A 13,775-nucleotide genomic window follows, 5' to 3' on the forward strand; every position below is an offset into this window, starting at 1 on the left:
ACTACCAATATGATTTCTGGAAGAACGCAAAGGCAAAGTGACGAGACCTAAGTGTCCGAGTAGAAAAATGGCAGATTGAGCTAATTTCTCTGTTCATGAGCTACGAAGGATCTCTATACACAGACGGTTTCTTTGCTTACTTGTGCTATTTCTCTGAGTATCTCTGAAATGGGTGAGCTCTGCTGCGACTTAGAGAGGAACGCACCAGCAAGTTGTAAAGATAAAAGACTCAGGATCATCTTCAATGAGGGTTCTCAGTAGATATCCATCATGCTTATACTCAAATCCCAACTGTCCAATGCAAATGACATGTCATTTGCTTGAGCCTTAGATATGCACCATAACTACCGGTAATTATACTCGAAGGTGAGCATCGAAGTCAGGAAGCCTACCAAAAAATTCTAGATTCTTACACATTCCACAAAGATTTGTTGCTATATTTAGATCACTGCGAGAGCAGCATTTTAATGTGACAAGAAGGCAACGCACCCAATATATCAGATCCAAGAGGCAAGTATGTTGGGGTTGTGACTTGGTTTGGTTCAGGCACATGGAACAGACCACTATTTTGCCAAAGAATATGGGCGGACTGAAACGCGAATTTCGCAGTTGGAAATTCCAGCCACGCCGGGCGTGCTGTCAGACGAGCTACATGAGTCCGAGTATGGCACAACTTGATGGTGTTTTCATTTACGAGAACCGTCCGGATCTTGCATGAAATGCTCGCACTGGCCCAAAATGGGCCTCCAATCCGGTTATGGGACCCCCGTCTGATTCTCACCTATAAAAGAAAAAGAAGAATAAGATAGAAAATAAACAAGAAAACAGCAAAAAAAAAAAAAAAAAAAAAAAAAAAAAAGAGTGATCCGCCTTACCTTGCGTGAGACGACGATGTTATGTCGGTGCCTTCCAGCCACCCCTGGACCTGCCAGCCAGCAGCACAGAACTAATGTTTCAACTCAAAATCACATGCTTGAAATGGTTTTCTCACGCTCAGTATTACCTGTCATTAAGGGGAAATTTTGGGATCGCCAACAGCTCCAAGCATCCACCCCCATTGCTTCACTCTTCCGCCTCCTCCACACACCTCGCCCATACTCAGAATGGCATTTCCAGATTGGCTCAGAATGTAAGTCGCTGCCCCGTATTCTACTCTCTGCATTCCAATTTCCGAGGTTCTGACACGTCAATGTAATATTTCAGTGTCCTCCTGGTGCTCAGCTTCGCATCATTCCTGCCTCAGCTCCAACTGTTATGGCTGCGCCGGGACAGCTCGGGCCTTAGCCTTTGCTATGTTCTATTCAACCTCGTGGTCGCGACGGAGCTATTCACCATCGACCTCGCGATCCTCGTAAGCGTCGATGGAGGCGACATCTTCGTGCACGCGCCAGCCACGACCGGCGATTGGTTGAATCTGGCTCAGTTTGGAACCGTCTGGGTCATGTGGATAATGGTGTATGTCAACCCATCGTCCAGATGTCTATGTGGAAAGAAGTCACGATTCTGCTGTTGTAAAAGCGCTAATTATGAGTTCTCGTCTCAGCCTTATTGCCTGCATCGTCTTCTACCCTCGCGACCAACCTTACACCGTGCCCGCGAGCGTCTCTGTCATCTACACATGCTACCTTCTCATATCCTTGGTGCCTATAATTGCAGTCTCAGCCAGCGCGGACCCCAAAGAGGATCGCAAGTGGTTCGATGGTCTCTTCACCGGCTTCTACATCCTCTTCTTGAACCCAACCATCACCGTCCTTGGTGTCGCCTCTCTATACCCACAATGCCGTGCGATCCTTAGGCGACCTAGGGACTCAGGACCTGGTGCGTTGAGTCTCGTGGGCCTCGCAGCGCAGGCAGTCCTGTTCCTTCTTCTGGGCTTCAGTTGGATGGGTCGCTTAGAGTGGCCCTATCCAGCCTTTTGGCGGGCATTCCGCAGCTGGTGTCAGATGGTTGGTTACGTGCCATTTGACCATATCATATTTGCAGGCGTGCAGGCGATTTTGTTATACATTGCCGTACGGCACAATGGTTGGCATGCGGGGGTTGATAAGGCACATCCTACAGGCCCGCTGCTCTGACGGCGTTTTTCACCTATCTGAACCTATGTTGGTAATTCCATGGGCAGAAAATCTTGATCCTAGTTCTGGCAGGTTTTTGTTCTATGTTTGATAGTGCGACAAAGAACCCAGCAAATGCGTAAAGAAATGGTTGAGTTGGCCGGTTTTGTTAACACCCCATAAGTCTCGATATGCCAGCTGGCACCAGCTGATCCTGAAGCCGACCTCGGCCAGTCCCCTGCAGTCTCGATGGTGGATTCTGTCCGAATCTGACTTCATCCAAATCCACTCAACCGCCAAATCTCACCGTCAATTAAACGAGACTTATGTAGAGAGACACGTGCTGTCTAAACTCAGAGAAACTTCTGCATTAGCGTGCCTTATCCTTTTTCCTGCATTTAGAAACATATAGACGAAATCGCGGGGCCCATTATCAATCGTCACAGCTCATCGGTCAGCCCCCCGGCGGGATCTTATCAGAGAGCCACTCCTAAGCAGAAGAGCCTCGTCATGAAAGACGACGAGAATCCCGGTCTTATTTACGAGGCCGAGGACGGCCCGGACCCGCTTCATTTCTCATATACCCCTCTGGTGCTGATTCACGATGGTGGCGGCACATGCTTCTCTTGTATGCAGCCCCTGATACCAACAGCGCCCAGAACACCTGGCCCTGTCTAATGTCTCAAAAACGGCACAACCCGACATCACTTGTCTCACAAACAGCTAATGACGATTTTGGCTAGACTACTGCTTGAATCCCATCGGGCGTATCGTCTATGAGATCCACAACCCACACTTCTACTCAGCCAAGCCATGGCCGGGCGGCATCCCAGAGATGGCCAGGCACTACGTCGGGTTGATGCGCAAGGCGGTGCCGCGCGGCCGCATCCTCCTCGGCGGGTGGTCACTTGGCGGGCTCCTCTCGCTAGAGATGGCGCGCGTACTGGCGGACGACCCGGACTTTACGGTGGTTGGCATCGCCATGGTGGACAGCATCTGCCCGGCCGCGCGCACGACCAAGACGGGGCCCGCCAAGGCCGCTGTCGTGCCGTACAAGCACCAGTTCGGGCCCAACACGAAGGAGGAGACCATTGAAGGAGTCGAGAGGTGCTTCGTAGAGGCGAGGAAGTCGATTGAGACGTGGACCATGCCAAGGTGGGATGGCTCCGATATTGAGGGCGGCGACGGGGCCCAAAAGGGAACTAATGGTGAGGGTTCGGGAGATGGCCAGGCGCGTCCTGACCTGCCATCGTCGGGTATTAAGTGTCCACGGACGATCCTGCTCCGCGCGAGGGAGGCGGTGCCGACGGAGCCAGGCGAGGTCAGCTTCGTTGACACGACGCGGCACAGCAGAAGCCTTGGCTGGGATGAGTATCAAAAGGACTTCCTTGAGGAGATTGTGGATATTCCAGGCCATCATTTCTCCATTTTCGCCTGGGAGCACATCGACGAAGTCTCGCAGAAACTGATGGACGCGTGCAACACTCTTGAGAAGATGGCGTCAGTTACTGCATCATAAGCAAGCGACGGAAACAAGATTTGACTTCGGATTTGGTTGAATATATTGGGCGGTACATATATAGATGGGAAGACATTACACGACAGGGAACATATCACTGTAGAAGCAACGTCGGCTCTTTCAAGGCGCGAGATAGATTCACCTAAGCGATTGGCATTTTCTGCTGCATGACACACGAGGCACATCTTGGTAGGGTCCAGAATACGTATTACAAATTCTTTCAATGTGAGGTGTCACGGCCGGTACTCTCGTGGCCACAGACCCTGTTGCTTGATGCCAGCCGAACCTGCTCCAAAGGACTACCTAGGTTGTCTTCTAATTCTCGAGGCGGCAGGAGCTAGAGGAATGGGAAGGAAATGACACGCTACTTGGTCCAACTGCGGCCTCGTTCCACAATTGTGCGAGGATGAAAGGTTGCCGCACCTCGGATAACACTTGACTTGTGCGAAAACATTGAACTCAAGGGCAGCTGCCAAGGACAGGCTGAACAGAGCCACAGTTGGGCCCCTTCCCAGATTGGACCAGCTTTGCCGCGCCTTCCATCATCGTTCCCGGGGAGCAGCTCTGTCCTGTGCAATGGAGGAAGGAACATGGATGCGGCCATGCGCATGAAAGCTCCGCGCCCTGCATGACCCAAGGCTCTCTTCTTCCTCTTCTCTTCCGTTCCTTTCCATGGCATCCTCCCTCGGCTTCACCGCCATTCGCACCCCATCTTCCAAATCCGTCTCTCTTCTCAACGGACCCTCCAAACCTGGCCTTGACGGATGTCTGACCTCTCTTCTCCTTCTCGACATGCGTTCATGACCACCGCCCTCGATCCACGCGAACATCGTTCTCTTCTCTGCAGCGTGCCTGGCCTCAGTCTGCACAGCACCCAGGCTGCTCAACGCCTTCTGGATCAAAGCATGCTCGTCGTCGTCCCTTTGATTTGATGTTAAGGTAGGAACCCCCTTGGAACCAATCCCGTGGTGACAGTCTGGTGGCCACTAGCCTGCGGGGAGGTTCAGCTGTAGGGTTCGATTCCTTAGGCCCTGTGAATGGTACCCAGGGGGGTCGGGTTTTTCTCGTCTTTCTTTCCGCACCTACCAGCTCCCCGCTGACAAAAAAATTGACCGCGGCAGGATTCCGGTGATTTGAGCCTGGGAGCCAAAGTGCACTGCTCCCTGTCTTGGGTAAGTCCGTCTTCCACGTTCACGCATTCTTGCGCGAGGTTGTTGCCGAGTCGATGCTGACTTGGTACCCGAACAAATCCCAAGCTTCGCGCTTTCAAGAAACGGTCGAGATCGCTTGATGGCATATTTTCGGCTCATAAATGTGTGCTGGGGATGGAACGTCGTGTTCATTTGAAGAGTGACGTGAAGAGATAGAAAATGTACATCTTCTTTGCTTTGCCACAGTCCCTCCATCCCTTCGCTTGTGGACAGCCATGTTCTGTCCTCTCTCACAAACGAGCTGACGGCTCAAAGTATGCTGGTAGCTCTGCCCCCGTCTTGTCCACCGAGTTCAAGCTCAATCAATCGAAGCCCTTCATCCAGATATACACCCTCTGCGATACCAGGCAAACGCCAAGCCGCACTCCGAGCTGCAGCATCGGCGCGGACAATTCCCTCAACACCTGAATGCCCAGGGACCCAGCGTATCTCAACTTCAACTCCGAGCTTGCGGAGGTATTGTGATCTTGTGACAAGCTTGCGCAAGATAGGGTTGCTGCGCAGCCGTCCCTCGGTGATATTGGTGTATCGAAACCCATCTATCCGAAACAGGGCTGCCTGGCAGTCTGAGAAGATGACCACTTTGGTCATGCTTTTGCGTTGATCGTTGTCAAGCAGTAGCATGTGCGACAGGGCGATTGCTAATCCCTCCGCCACAGCAGCAATCTCCGTGCTTTTCGACTTGTGTCCATCCGCGAAGCAGAAAGTCCTCTCCTCCCACTCCTGAGCCTCTGTCTGGTAAACAACCGCAGCTCCCGCAGCCTTCCCTGATGCTGGGGCTTTTCGTTTTCGCTTGTCCTTGATGTTGGCGAATCTCGAGCCGTCTACAAAGAAGACCAGTTGCCGCGGCCAGTCAACAGGCTCGGACTTGCTGGTGTTAGCAGCCGTGAGGGTGGCATCTTCTCTGGACTCGATGATGATCTGCCCGTGGAATCGGAGCTCTGCCGTGGTGTGTAAGAGGGCGAGTTCTCGGTGCAGGTTGGCTTTCTTGTTTTCTTTGGCTAGGCTTGATATGTGAATCGCGGTTTCTCGGCTGATGGCTTTCTCCCTGCGACTCGGTTTCATTTTGTGAGAATGGACCTCTTGTTTGAATTCGGTGAGGGCTCTGGCTCGAGCATCGTCTGCCATGTCTGTCGCTTGCATTCGTGATGGCTGTTTTGTTCCGAGCTTGTGCAACGAAACAGGTCATAACATTTTTGGTCTCTGCTGGGTCTAAATGAACTAGATATAGAAACCGTCAATTCTTTTTTAGAATACCAAAATTCGAGTCCCGAAGTTCTTCTAGCTGGACAGCCTAACACACCTAGTTTAAACAAGTGCCCAGCAAGGTTCTTCACTTGTGCCTTAAACGTCCACCAGCAAGTACCATCAAAATCAATGCAAATTTCGTTTTCATTATTTTCTACTGCCTTCATGATACACCCCGAAGAGAGTTCCTTTGCGGATGAAGTCCGAAGCGTCGGCTGTCGTGTGACCTTCGGCGCCTCAGGCCTCCCTGAGTCAAACAGACTCCAGATATAATCCACACGACCACTCAGAAAAAACACATACGGCCATAGATATAGGAAAATACGGGATCCCGTCCGCTCTCCCTTAGTCAAGCCTATAATCGCTGGATTACTCGTCGTCGCCGTATCGGCCTCCTTACCCTGTAGCCACAGAGGATAGCCTCCCTACCGTACACAGCAGCGCTCGCCCAGCCCGCCCATCCAGGTCTGGCTGTGCCTACCTGGCCGGATTGAGGCCCCCGCTGCTGTCCGAACACCCGCTGTTTCACCGTGGCCTCGTCTTGTGGTCTCGCGCTACCCTTATGTTATCACGGCCCTCGCGTCCCGGGCTGCCCGCGGCCCAGTTGTTGGCTGGCTAGCTTGTCCGTTATCAGCTGAAGGGGCGCAGCAGGCCCAACAGTTGCGGCGTTACGGCTGACGGCCAACTGGCTTAGTTTTCTTTTTCTTTTTTCTTTCTGCTTTTAAGACTACGGTTTGATATATGTTGTAAATAACCTTATGTGCTATGCTCTAAACCATGATTACACATTAGCCTCCCAAAGCGCCTAGTAAAACAGTGTTTCACCCGTCTTTACGCACTTGCTGATGAGAGAACCTTGGCGGTATGCCCTTATGTGCCTTGCCTCCGGAATACCTTGTCAGCTTACACGCCTCTGCGCACAAACACTACAATGCAGTGTGAGATCGTTCAGTGAATGTGAATTGGTGCCTGCACCTCTGCTCTATCTAGTCCGAGTCATACAACGGAGACGTGCCTGACGTCCGCTATATTACATATATTCTAGTAGCCAAATAGATTATTTCGCGTCTACCTTCTTGTTTGGCCTCTCTGGAAAAAGCATATGTCCGACGTAGGCCCCATTGGAGTCATGATATATATGTACGGTCTGAGACACGCCCCTTTTGGCTTGGTCATCCGTAGCCAGACGCACTGTGGCGTGAGACTTAGGGTCCGGATGACTGGTATGTCTAGGATTCCTGCTAATGGGATCAGTATTAATTTGCACACAACAGGCGGAATCTGAATGGGACTGGATTCTCTGATGCTTAGAAGGAAATAGGTCATACTTGATAAGCGCATGCTTAAAATGGAAACAATCTTTCTGCTTAGAAACAACCTCTACAAGGGTGAGGGTCCTGTTTCTAAGTGTCGCATCCTTAATCTTTTAACTAAATACAACCGTCCAACGAGGAATGGGAGACATGGTAATAGGATGCAAAGCAGATATTGCAAAATAGCTTGAGATTGAGTTTTTTTTTATGGGGGGTGGGGCGATATCAATGATGTTCTGAACATAAAATTGAGGAAAGTGTGTTGCTAATGTTTACATTTTATCTGTTATGATCCGGGAAACTGACCTTTTTATCTTCGTTTATCTTATAATCTCCGCCATGGGTTATGCGGAGGAGACTCTCCAGCAACAAGCCTGATTCAGCGCAACGTGGATAATGATATTAATTTTAGTTCAAGGGCTATTAAGAGGCCATCACAACTACAAGCCTGATCCAACGCATTGTAATAATGATACTAATTTTAGTTTTAAGGATGGGAAGAGGCCATCGTGATGATAGATGTTGGTACCACTGTGCCGCACTGCGCCTGCTGTTGGTACACTGGCCAGGGCTTGGCGGCGCTGTGCCCGGCGATTAAATGCCTCTAAAAATGGAATAAAAGACCGCGGTCCACTTAACTCGGAAACCTTCTGAGTTCCACGAACACAAGCCTCAAGGTATCGGCCATTAAATTCAACCTTTGGACCGTTTTCCATCATGCCGTCTAGATATTCTTTTTGCTAATAGGTCGCCCGTATTTTGGTCTTCAAAAGGCCATCTAATGGCCGGCCATAACGCCGCATTAGCGCATCCGCAAAGTGCTGCACGGAACGCAGAGCCCCACTCGATGTGGTTCCACTGCTGCATTGTAAGCTCTCTGTCCGCAGCGAGCTTCACCCGGCGTGCACCAATGCTGCTCATCTATTTAAAAGCCTCTGCAGATCGAGTCCAAGTCCTGACAATTGCTCAGTCGATAGATCAATGTTTCGCAGAACATCTCAAAGTGCTATCCTATCCGCCCGATGGAGCTCGGAGCTTTCTGGGACCTCTGACGCGTACCTTCGATACGTTTCGCAAATGGCGCACCATCCTTATGCCTGCGACATCGACGCAGAACCTCTACACCGTTATCGCGTAGGAGGCTATCATCCACTGAAGCTTGGTGATATCCTCAACCAAGGCAGGTACAAAATCCTGCATAAAGTCGGATGGGGCGGTTATTCAACCACATGGGCTGCTAGGGATCGAAAGTAAGTCACATCGAAAGAATATTCGAAGATTTGGATGAGACGTTTCGGAATCTATACTGATCTGAGCCGCAGAGAAAATCGATACGTCGCTGTCAAGGTCTCGGTGTCGCAAAAGAGTGACAGTCGAGAATACCAAATCCTACGAGCGATTTCAGCGCTTCCTAGAGGCCACCCGGGCCGAAACCATGTGATGCAGATGTTTGACCATTTCGAAGAAAAAGGACCCAATGGCACACATGGCTGTCTTGTTCTGGAATTGTTAGGTCCAAATATACCCGATCTGATCGACTTCTCCTACAGCGACGAGAGGTTACCAGCACGTCTGGCTAAATCTGTCGCCTGCCAAGCGTTATCAGGACTTGATTTTCTCTCAACACACCAAATTGGACATGGAGGTAAGTTTAGCTCACAGAGATTAAGTGTAGCCCTACTCGAGCTCGTCTAATGGCCTGTCTCAGATCTACATACGAGGAACCTAGCTTTCAAGATACCTGATCTTGATTCTTTTACCGAACAACAGTTTTACGACAAGATTGGCAAGCCTGAAACAGCTTTAGTGAGGAGAAAAGACGGCGTGGCACCAAAAAAGACCGTACCCAATGTACCGTCTTACTTGGTCCGGCCTACTTCTTTTACTAGACATATCCGTGAAGCCTTACACGCCAATCCATTTGTCAAAATTATCGACTTCGGTGAATCATTTCAAACGCCGAATGCACCTACACGGCTTCATACCCCGCTAGTAGTGAGGGCACCAGAATGTCTCTTCTCCGATCGGCTGAATCATCGTGTTGACTTGTGGAGCATGGCCTGCTTGGTAAAGTCGTCCTTCGAATTCTACAAGACCGTTTATACTGACATGTATAGTTGTTCGAACTGGTCACTGGGCAGCCACCCTTCGATTCAATGATGTTGACTCCCGAGACTCTCATTCCACAGATGATAGAATTCTGTAAGGACGAGATGCCAGATCTCTGGCTGAAAAAATGGCGGGAAATGAATAAAACCAAGTCCAGTGATGACCAGCCCTGCACTCTACAAGAATGGTTGGAGGAGGTTTATTTCGTCCACGACCGTAACGCTGAGTTTACGAAGCAGGATATTATCAGGGTCGGTTACCTCATCTCAAGAATGCTCAAGTTCAGGCCGTCGTCTAGGGCACAGGCAAAGGAGATCCTGGTGGATCCGTGGTTCAGCTCTTAGATGGAAGTGGCACTGCCCTTACGGTTTTCGGAATTCTTAATGAATTTACACTCTCTGCAATTTTCTTTGACGTCCTGGTATCCGAAGCTATATTGAGTGCGGTGCTTCAGAGAATGCGTTTTATGCAGATGGAAATAACATACCACAGCTCATGGTCATTCTTGATTCGCCCGGGCGAAGCATTCATCGTGGAGCAGATGCGGAGCAGAAGAGATATTGTGAGTGTGCAAATCTCAGAGATATTATGCCAGACTGTCTTGGTTGGCAACCAAGTGGGCCGCTACATCAGCCTCGGCACTGAACCGAAAGCTTGAAATCTCTTTTAAATCTTTGTCTGCGGAAGCTGACAAGAGAAGAAATATGTACTAAGATGTGGCTTTTGAGGATATACCACGGTCCTAAAAAGATGGGCAACATCCCTCCTGATTCAGTCCTGGTTGACAAATCAAGCAGAGTACTTGCCGTCCCATTGCGGCCATCGCCATCGCCACCCTCATCCTCATCCATAGGTTTCGAGAAATCAAAAATCTTCCTGCGACTGTCGTGCAAGCGAAAATTGTTGATCCATCCAAGCCCACTAGTCTCTCGCCGTCCAGTTTGGGCTCAAGAATTATGTCCAGAAAGTGCTTGAGAAACGCAGCAGGACCCAGAAGATCAAGAGAGGTAGGCTACTGCTAAATTGCGCACTTACGCCATATCCCATCGCTCCGTACCTTGTAATCATGCCCGAACTGGTGGAGACTCTGCTAGATCATGGAGCCAGTGTGGGTGAGAAGTTCGAGCAGAAATCTTGTTGGAAAATGCTCTCCGCTGGCAATGCGAACAATATGTAGAGGTCGGCGGCCGGACGACTCTGGCTTAAAGAATTTAATGCATTTAAAAGATTTAATGCTTGAGGGCATTGAGATAATGTAGACAGGACTCGTTGTCTTAGTGCTACCGATCAATGAAGACTGTCTTCACTCATCAATTATTCGCTCTTAGATAATTGTCTAATGAAACTCCACGGCAATATTCGCCCTCGGATAGTATTAGAGGCCCTGAATACAAATCACTAGGTGTCCATTGTATTAGTTTAAGAGATGGTAATGTACATACACGGTATTATTCCAGAGCAGACGAGGAACTTCCTATTGTTCTCGTGTTACAAGAGACTGCAATTTAAATTGAGCATCATCTGGGCGGAGGAAGTGTGGCCCCAAAGAACTATGAAACTTGATCAAAATATCTCCAGGCCTTACTGAATAATTTTCCAGAGGCGTACCCAATGCCTTGGAGACAATGAGCCCACAAGCATATAAACAAGTTCACAACCCTTCTAACTCAGCACCCAGTCTCTGAGCCCTCAAGCTATTCACAACAACGGGTCGCCTATTAATCAGATTCTAGAGTTATACTGGAAGGCTTTTAGGAGCAATTTCAAGCCGTGAAGGCTGAGGCAAAGTCATAGCCGTGTAGCGCTAGCAATGTTTGATGTGAGAACGCGGAAACGGTGTTTCTTGCATACACACGTTGTCTGTTACAAAAACCTTTGACCTTGTCTACTTGCATCGGTGGGGGTGCAGCGGGAGTGAGGCCGTCGGATAAGAAGTATGCACACAATGAACCATGGAATAACGCAACTGATATAGGCTGCGAATACTTTGGCTCACTAGCTTTTAGCTCATAGTAGAAAGTACCCCAAAGCTATATCAGTTGCATTATTCCAGGGATTGAACTGTAAGAAAGGCCGGGCCAACCGGACCCGATGAATCCAGCTGAAGAGCCAACCGATATGAAGCAAGCGTCTCGTTCCCGTAAGCTCAATTTTCTCGTTTCTCCTCCTCTTTCTTGCCCTGCTGGTTCGACGCATTTCCTCTGCGACGCTTCTCATCGCTTTCCACAATTGTGGCATCATCGAGAACGCCATCTATATATCATTTACTTACGTCCTCTGAACATGGCGTACAGCACGCTTCCCACCATCCCACTCGTCATCTTCGGGGTGATCGAGCCATTCCTGCTGTAGGATTCCCCAAAATCGTAGCTCCTTGGCAAAGGCGTTTCTCAAAGGCATTGATACAGCCGCAGCGGAACGACATGCTGATCATTGGACCGCTTCAGTGTTTGGGCATATATCGTGAACAGAAATGACCCGTTCCAGTACTACGCCGACCAAGTCCCGATGCACAACCTCACCCAGGAGGAGGATTTCCCAGGACAAGCACTGTCAGTCACCCTGCAGCTCGGCAACGTGCTCCTCCTGCTTGCAGCTATGGCGCTCGTGTGCTGTTTCTCGCCCAGCAGCACCACGGCCAAGTGGTACCTGATCGCAGTCGCATTTGCCGACTGGGGCCACATTTACGCCTCCTATCGCAGTCTCGACGCCGAGGTCTTCTGGCATCCGGCTCAGTGGAATGGCATTGTCGCCGGCAGCATTGGGGTGAGCGTCTTCTTGAACTTGGCCAGGTGGTTGACCGTTGCGGGATCGCTTGGGCCGTTGAAGGATACATTTGACAATGATGATGTGGCAAAGAAGCAGGTTTGAAGGAAACTCTGACCTGCTGATTATGGATGCGAAGGACTGACTGATGGTCACTTACCACCTGCCATTAACAACTCCCAAGAAAGTTCCTAAGACATCTGGATCCTGCTGTACGAGGAAGCTCAATTCGGCGAACTTCGTCTATCCGGACTACGAATCGTCTCGAATTGAGCATCACAGTATCTCAGACTTTCCAGAGTTGCCGACTGTCTTGCTTGCAAAAGTCCATTTATACCAATATTTCTCGGCTACTTAGCTTCAGCCTACCTGAACCAATCATTGTACGGATTTGAATCCAGACCAGCCCTGCATTGTCCTTTTTCCAGCAACGTCCACAGAACTAGGAGAGGTCAGCTATGGTCTATATGTATGAGCCAGATTGTTGTTTGTGGATGGCGATGTGACTTGGAGTTCCTGCTACTATTACGCTCGATGCCTCTAATCGTCAGTATGATCCTCTCTATCCTGAAGAAGTAGTGTCTTTATCTCTGTCTCAGCCATTTTCGCCCATTCCACAGCGTCCAGTCTATGCAGAAAGTTGTACCACTGGGTCCGCGCTCTCACGTGTTGCTGCTCCAGCCCGATGCCCCCGTCGACAAACTCCTGTCTTGTCTGCGAGAGGTCGTCGACGAGACGCTTGATAAACTGTAACGCTGCAGAACAATGCGTGAGACAACGGGCCTGTAAATGCAGATTCAGGATGCCGTAGAGGCTCTCGAGATGGTCCTGCAGGGAGGAGGAGTCCTGATTATAAGACCTTTTCATCTCGTCCCACGCCGTCGTCCCGAGGGGTTTGCGGTGAGGGCCCCAATTACCGCGCTCTCGTGAGCTTTCCTGCGATTGGTCTTGCGACGGGCGAACTTCCTCACCCGCGGAGTCGATTGAATGGGCTCGGCTTTGCGTTTCCTTGTCTGGTTGCAACCCCAAGGCGATCTTTAATTGGTGCCAGAGACGTCCGAATATGCTCAGGCCAAGAATGATGCCGTACTGTTTGAATGCCCAGAGGATTCGTTTCTCAGAGAATATCCAGCTCAGGGAGGTGAAGAAGAGATTGATCAGAACATGGAGGCCGGCGAATCGTCTACTCGGTGTCGTTGTGGTGTCAGTCTTTCGCCCGCCCTCTGCGTCAAGGTCACTGCTCCCTGGAAAAGACAATACAGATGGGGATTGGCCGTGTATTCCACTCGAGAAGTAGTAGCTATGTATACGGCCTGGTGGTAGATCCGCTAGGTTGTCGGGTCCGAGGCTTCCATTGTCTGCCGATCCAGTGGCAATTCGGTCTATATGGTTTGCGGGTTGCTGAGAAGGATCAGTATGGCTCACCCAGAGTTTGAGAAGTGCTCCGCCTCCCACTGAGGTAATACGTGCGCGCACCTGAAGATCCAAATCGTCCTCTTCCCACGCAGGCTTCACCCAGATACGCTTCATCGTGTTAGGGAAATTGCTTCCGGCT

The 13,775-nt window shown here is 50.2% G+C and overlaps 4 protein-coding genes across 4 annotated transcripts; 3 read left to right on the plus strand and 1 right to left on the minus strand.

Annotated features, from left to right (window-relative positions):
- Positions 1-1,103: 1,103 nt before the first annotated feature.
- On the plus strand, positions 1,104-3,573 carry INS49_015692 (uncharacterized protein; the record flags this gene model as incomplete). The annotated part of the gene is made up of 6 exons (XM_043176371.1): positions 1,104-1,129; positions 1,204-1,455; positions 1,544-1,818; positions 1,984-2,012; positions 2,535-2,682; positions 2,798-3,573. The coding sequence occupies 6 exons, from the start codon at positions 1,104-1,106 to the stop codon at positions 3,571-3,573; spliced, it is 1,506 nt and encodes a 501-aa protein (XP_043019826.1).
- A 4,849-nt stretch (positions 3,574-8,422) lies between these two features.
- Positions 8,423-9,798, plus strand: INS49_015693 (uncharacterized protein; the record flags this gene model as incomplete). Its single annotated transcript, XM_043176372.1, has 4 exons — positions 8,423-8,595; positions 8,668-8,711; positions 8,896-8,990; positions 9,463-9,798. The coding sequence occupies 4 exons, from the start codon at positions 8,423-8,425 to the stop codon at positions 9,796-9,798; spliced, it is 648 nt and encodes a 215-aa protein (XP_043019827.1).
- Positions 9,799-11,545: 1,747 nt separating this feature from the next.
- INS49_015694 (uncharacterized protein) lies at positions 11,546-12,325 on the plus strand (the record flags this gene model as incomplete). Its single annotated transcript, XM_043176373.1, has 3 exons — positions 11,546-11,594; positions 11,749-11,770; positions 11,902-12,325. The coding sequence occupies 3 exons, from the start codon at positions 11,546-11,548 to the stop codon at positions 12,323-12,325; spliced, it is 495 nt and encodes a 164-aa protein (XP_043019828.1).
- A 435-nt stretch (positions 12,326-12,760) lies between these two features.
- Positions 12,761-13,750, minus strand: INS49_015695 (uncharacterized protein; the record flags this gene model as incomplete). Its single annotated transcript, XM_043176374.1, has 1 exon — positions 12,761-13,750. One exon carries the CDS (start codon positions 13,748-13,750, stop codon positions 12,761-12,763), a length of 990 nt encoding a protein of 329 aa, XP_043019829.1.
- Positions 13,751-13,775: the final 25 nt, after the last annotated feature.

The sequence above is a fragment of the Diaporthe citri genome (assembly GCF_014595645.1).
Source record: "Diaporthe citri strain NFHF-8-4 chromosome Unknown scaffold_9, whole genome shotgun sequence".
NCBI classification, from domain to species: Eukaryota; Fungi; Ascomycota; class Sordariomycetes; order Diaporthales; family Diaporthaceae; genus Diaporthe; species Diaporthe citri.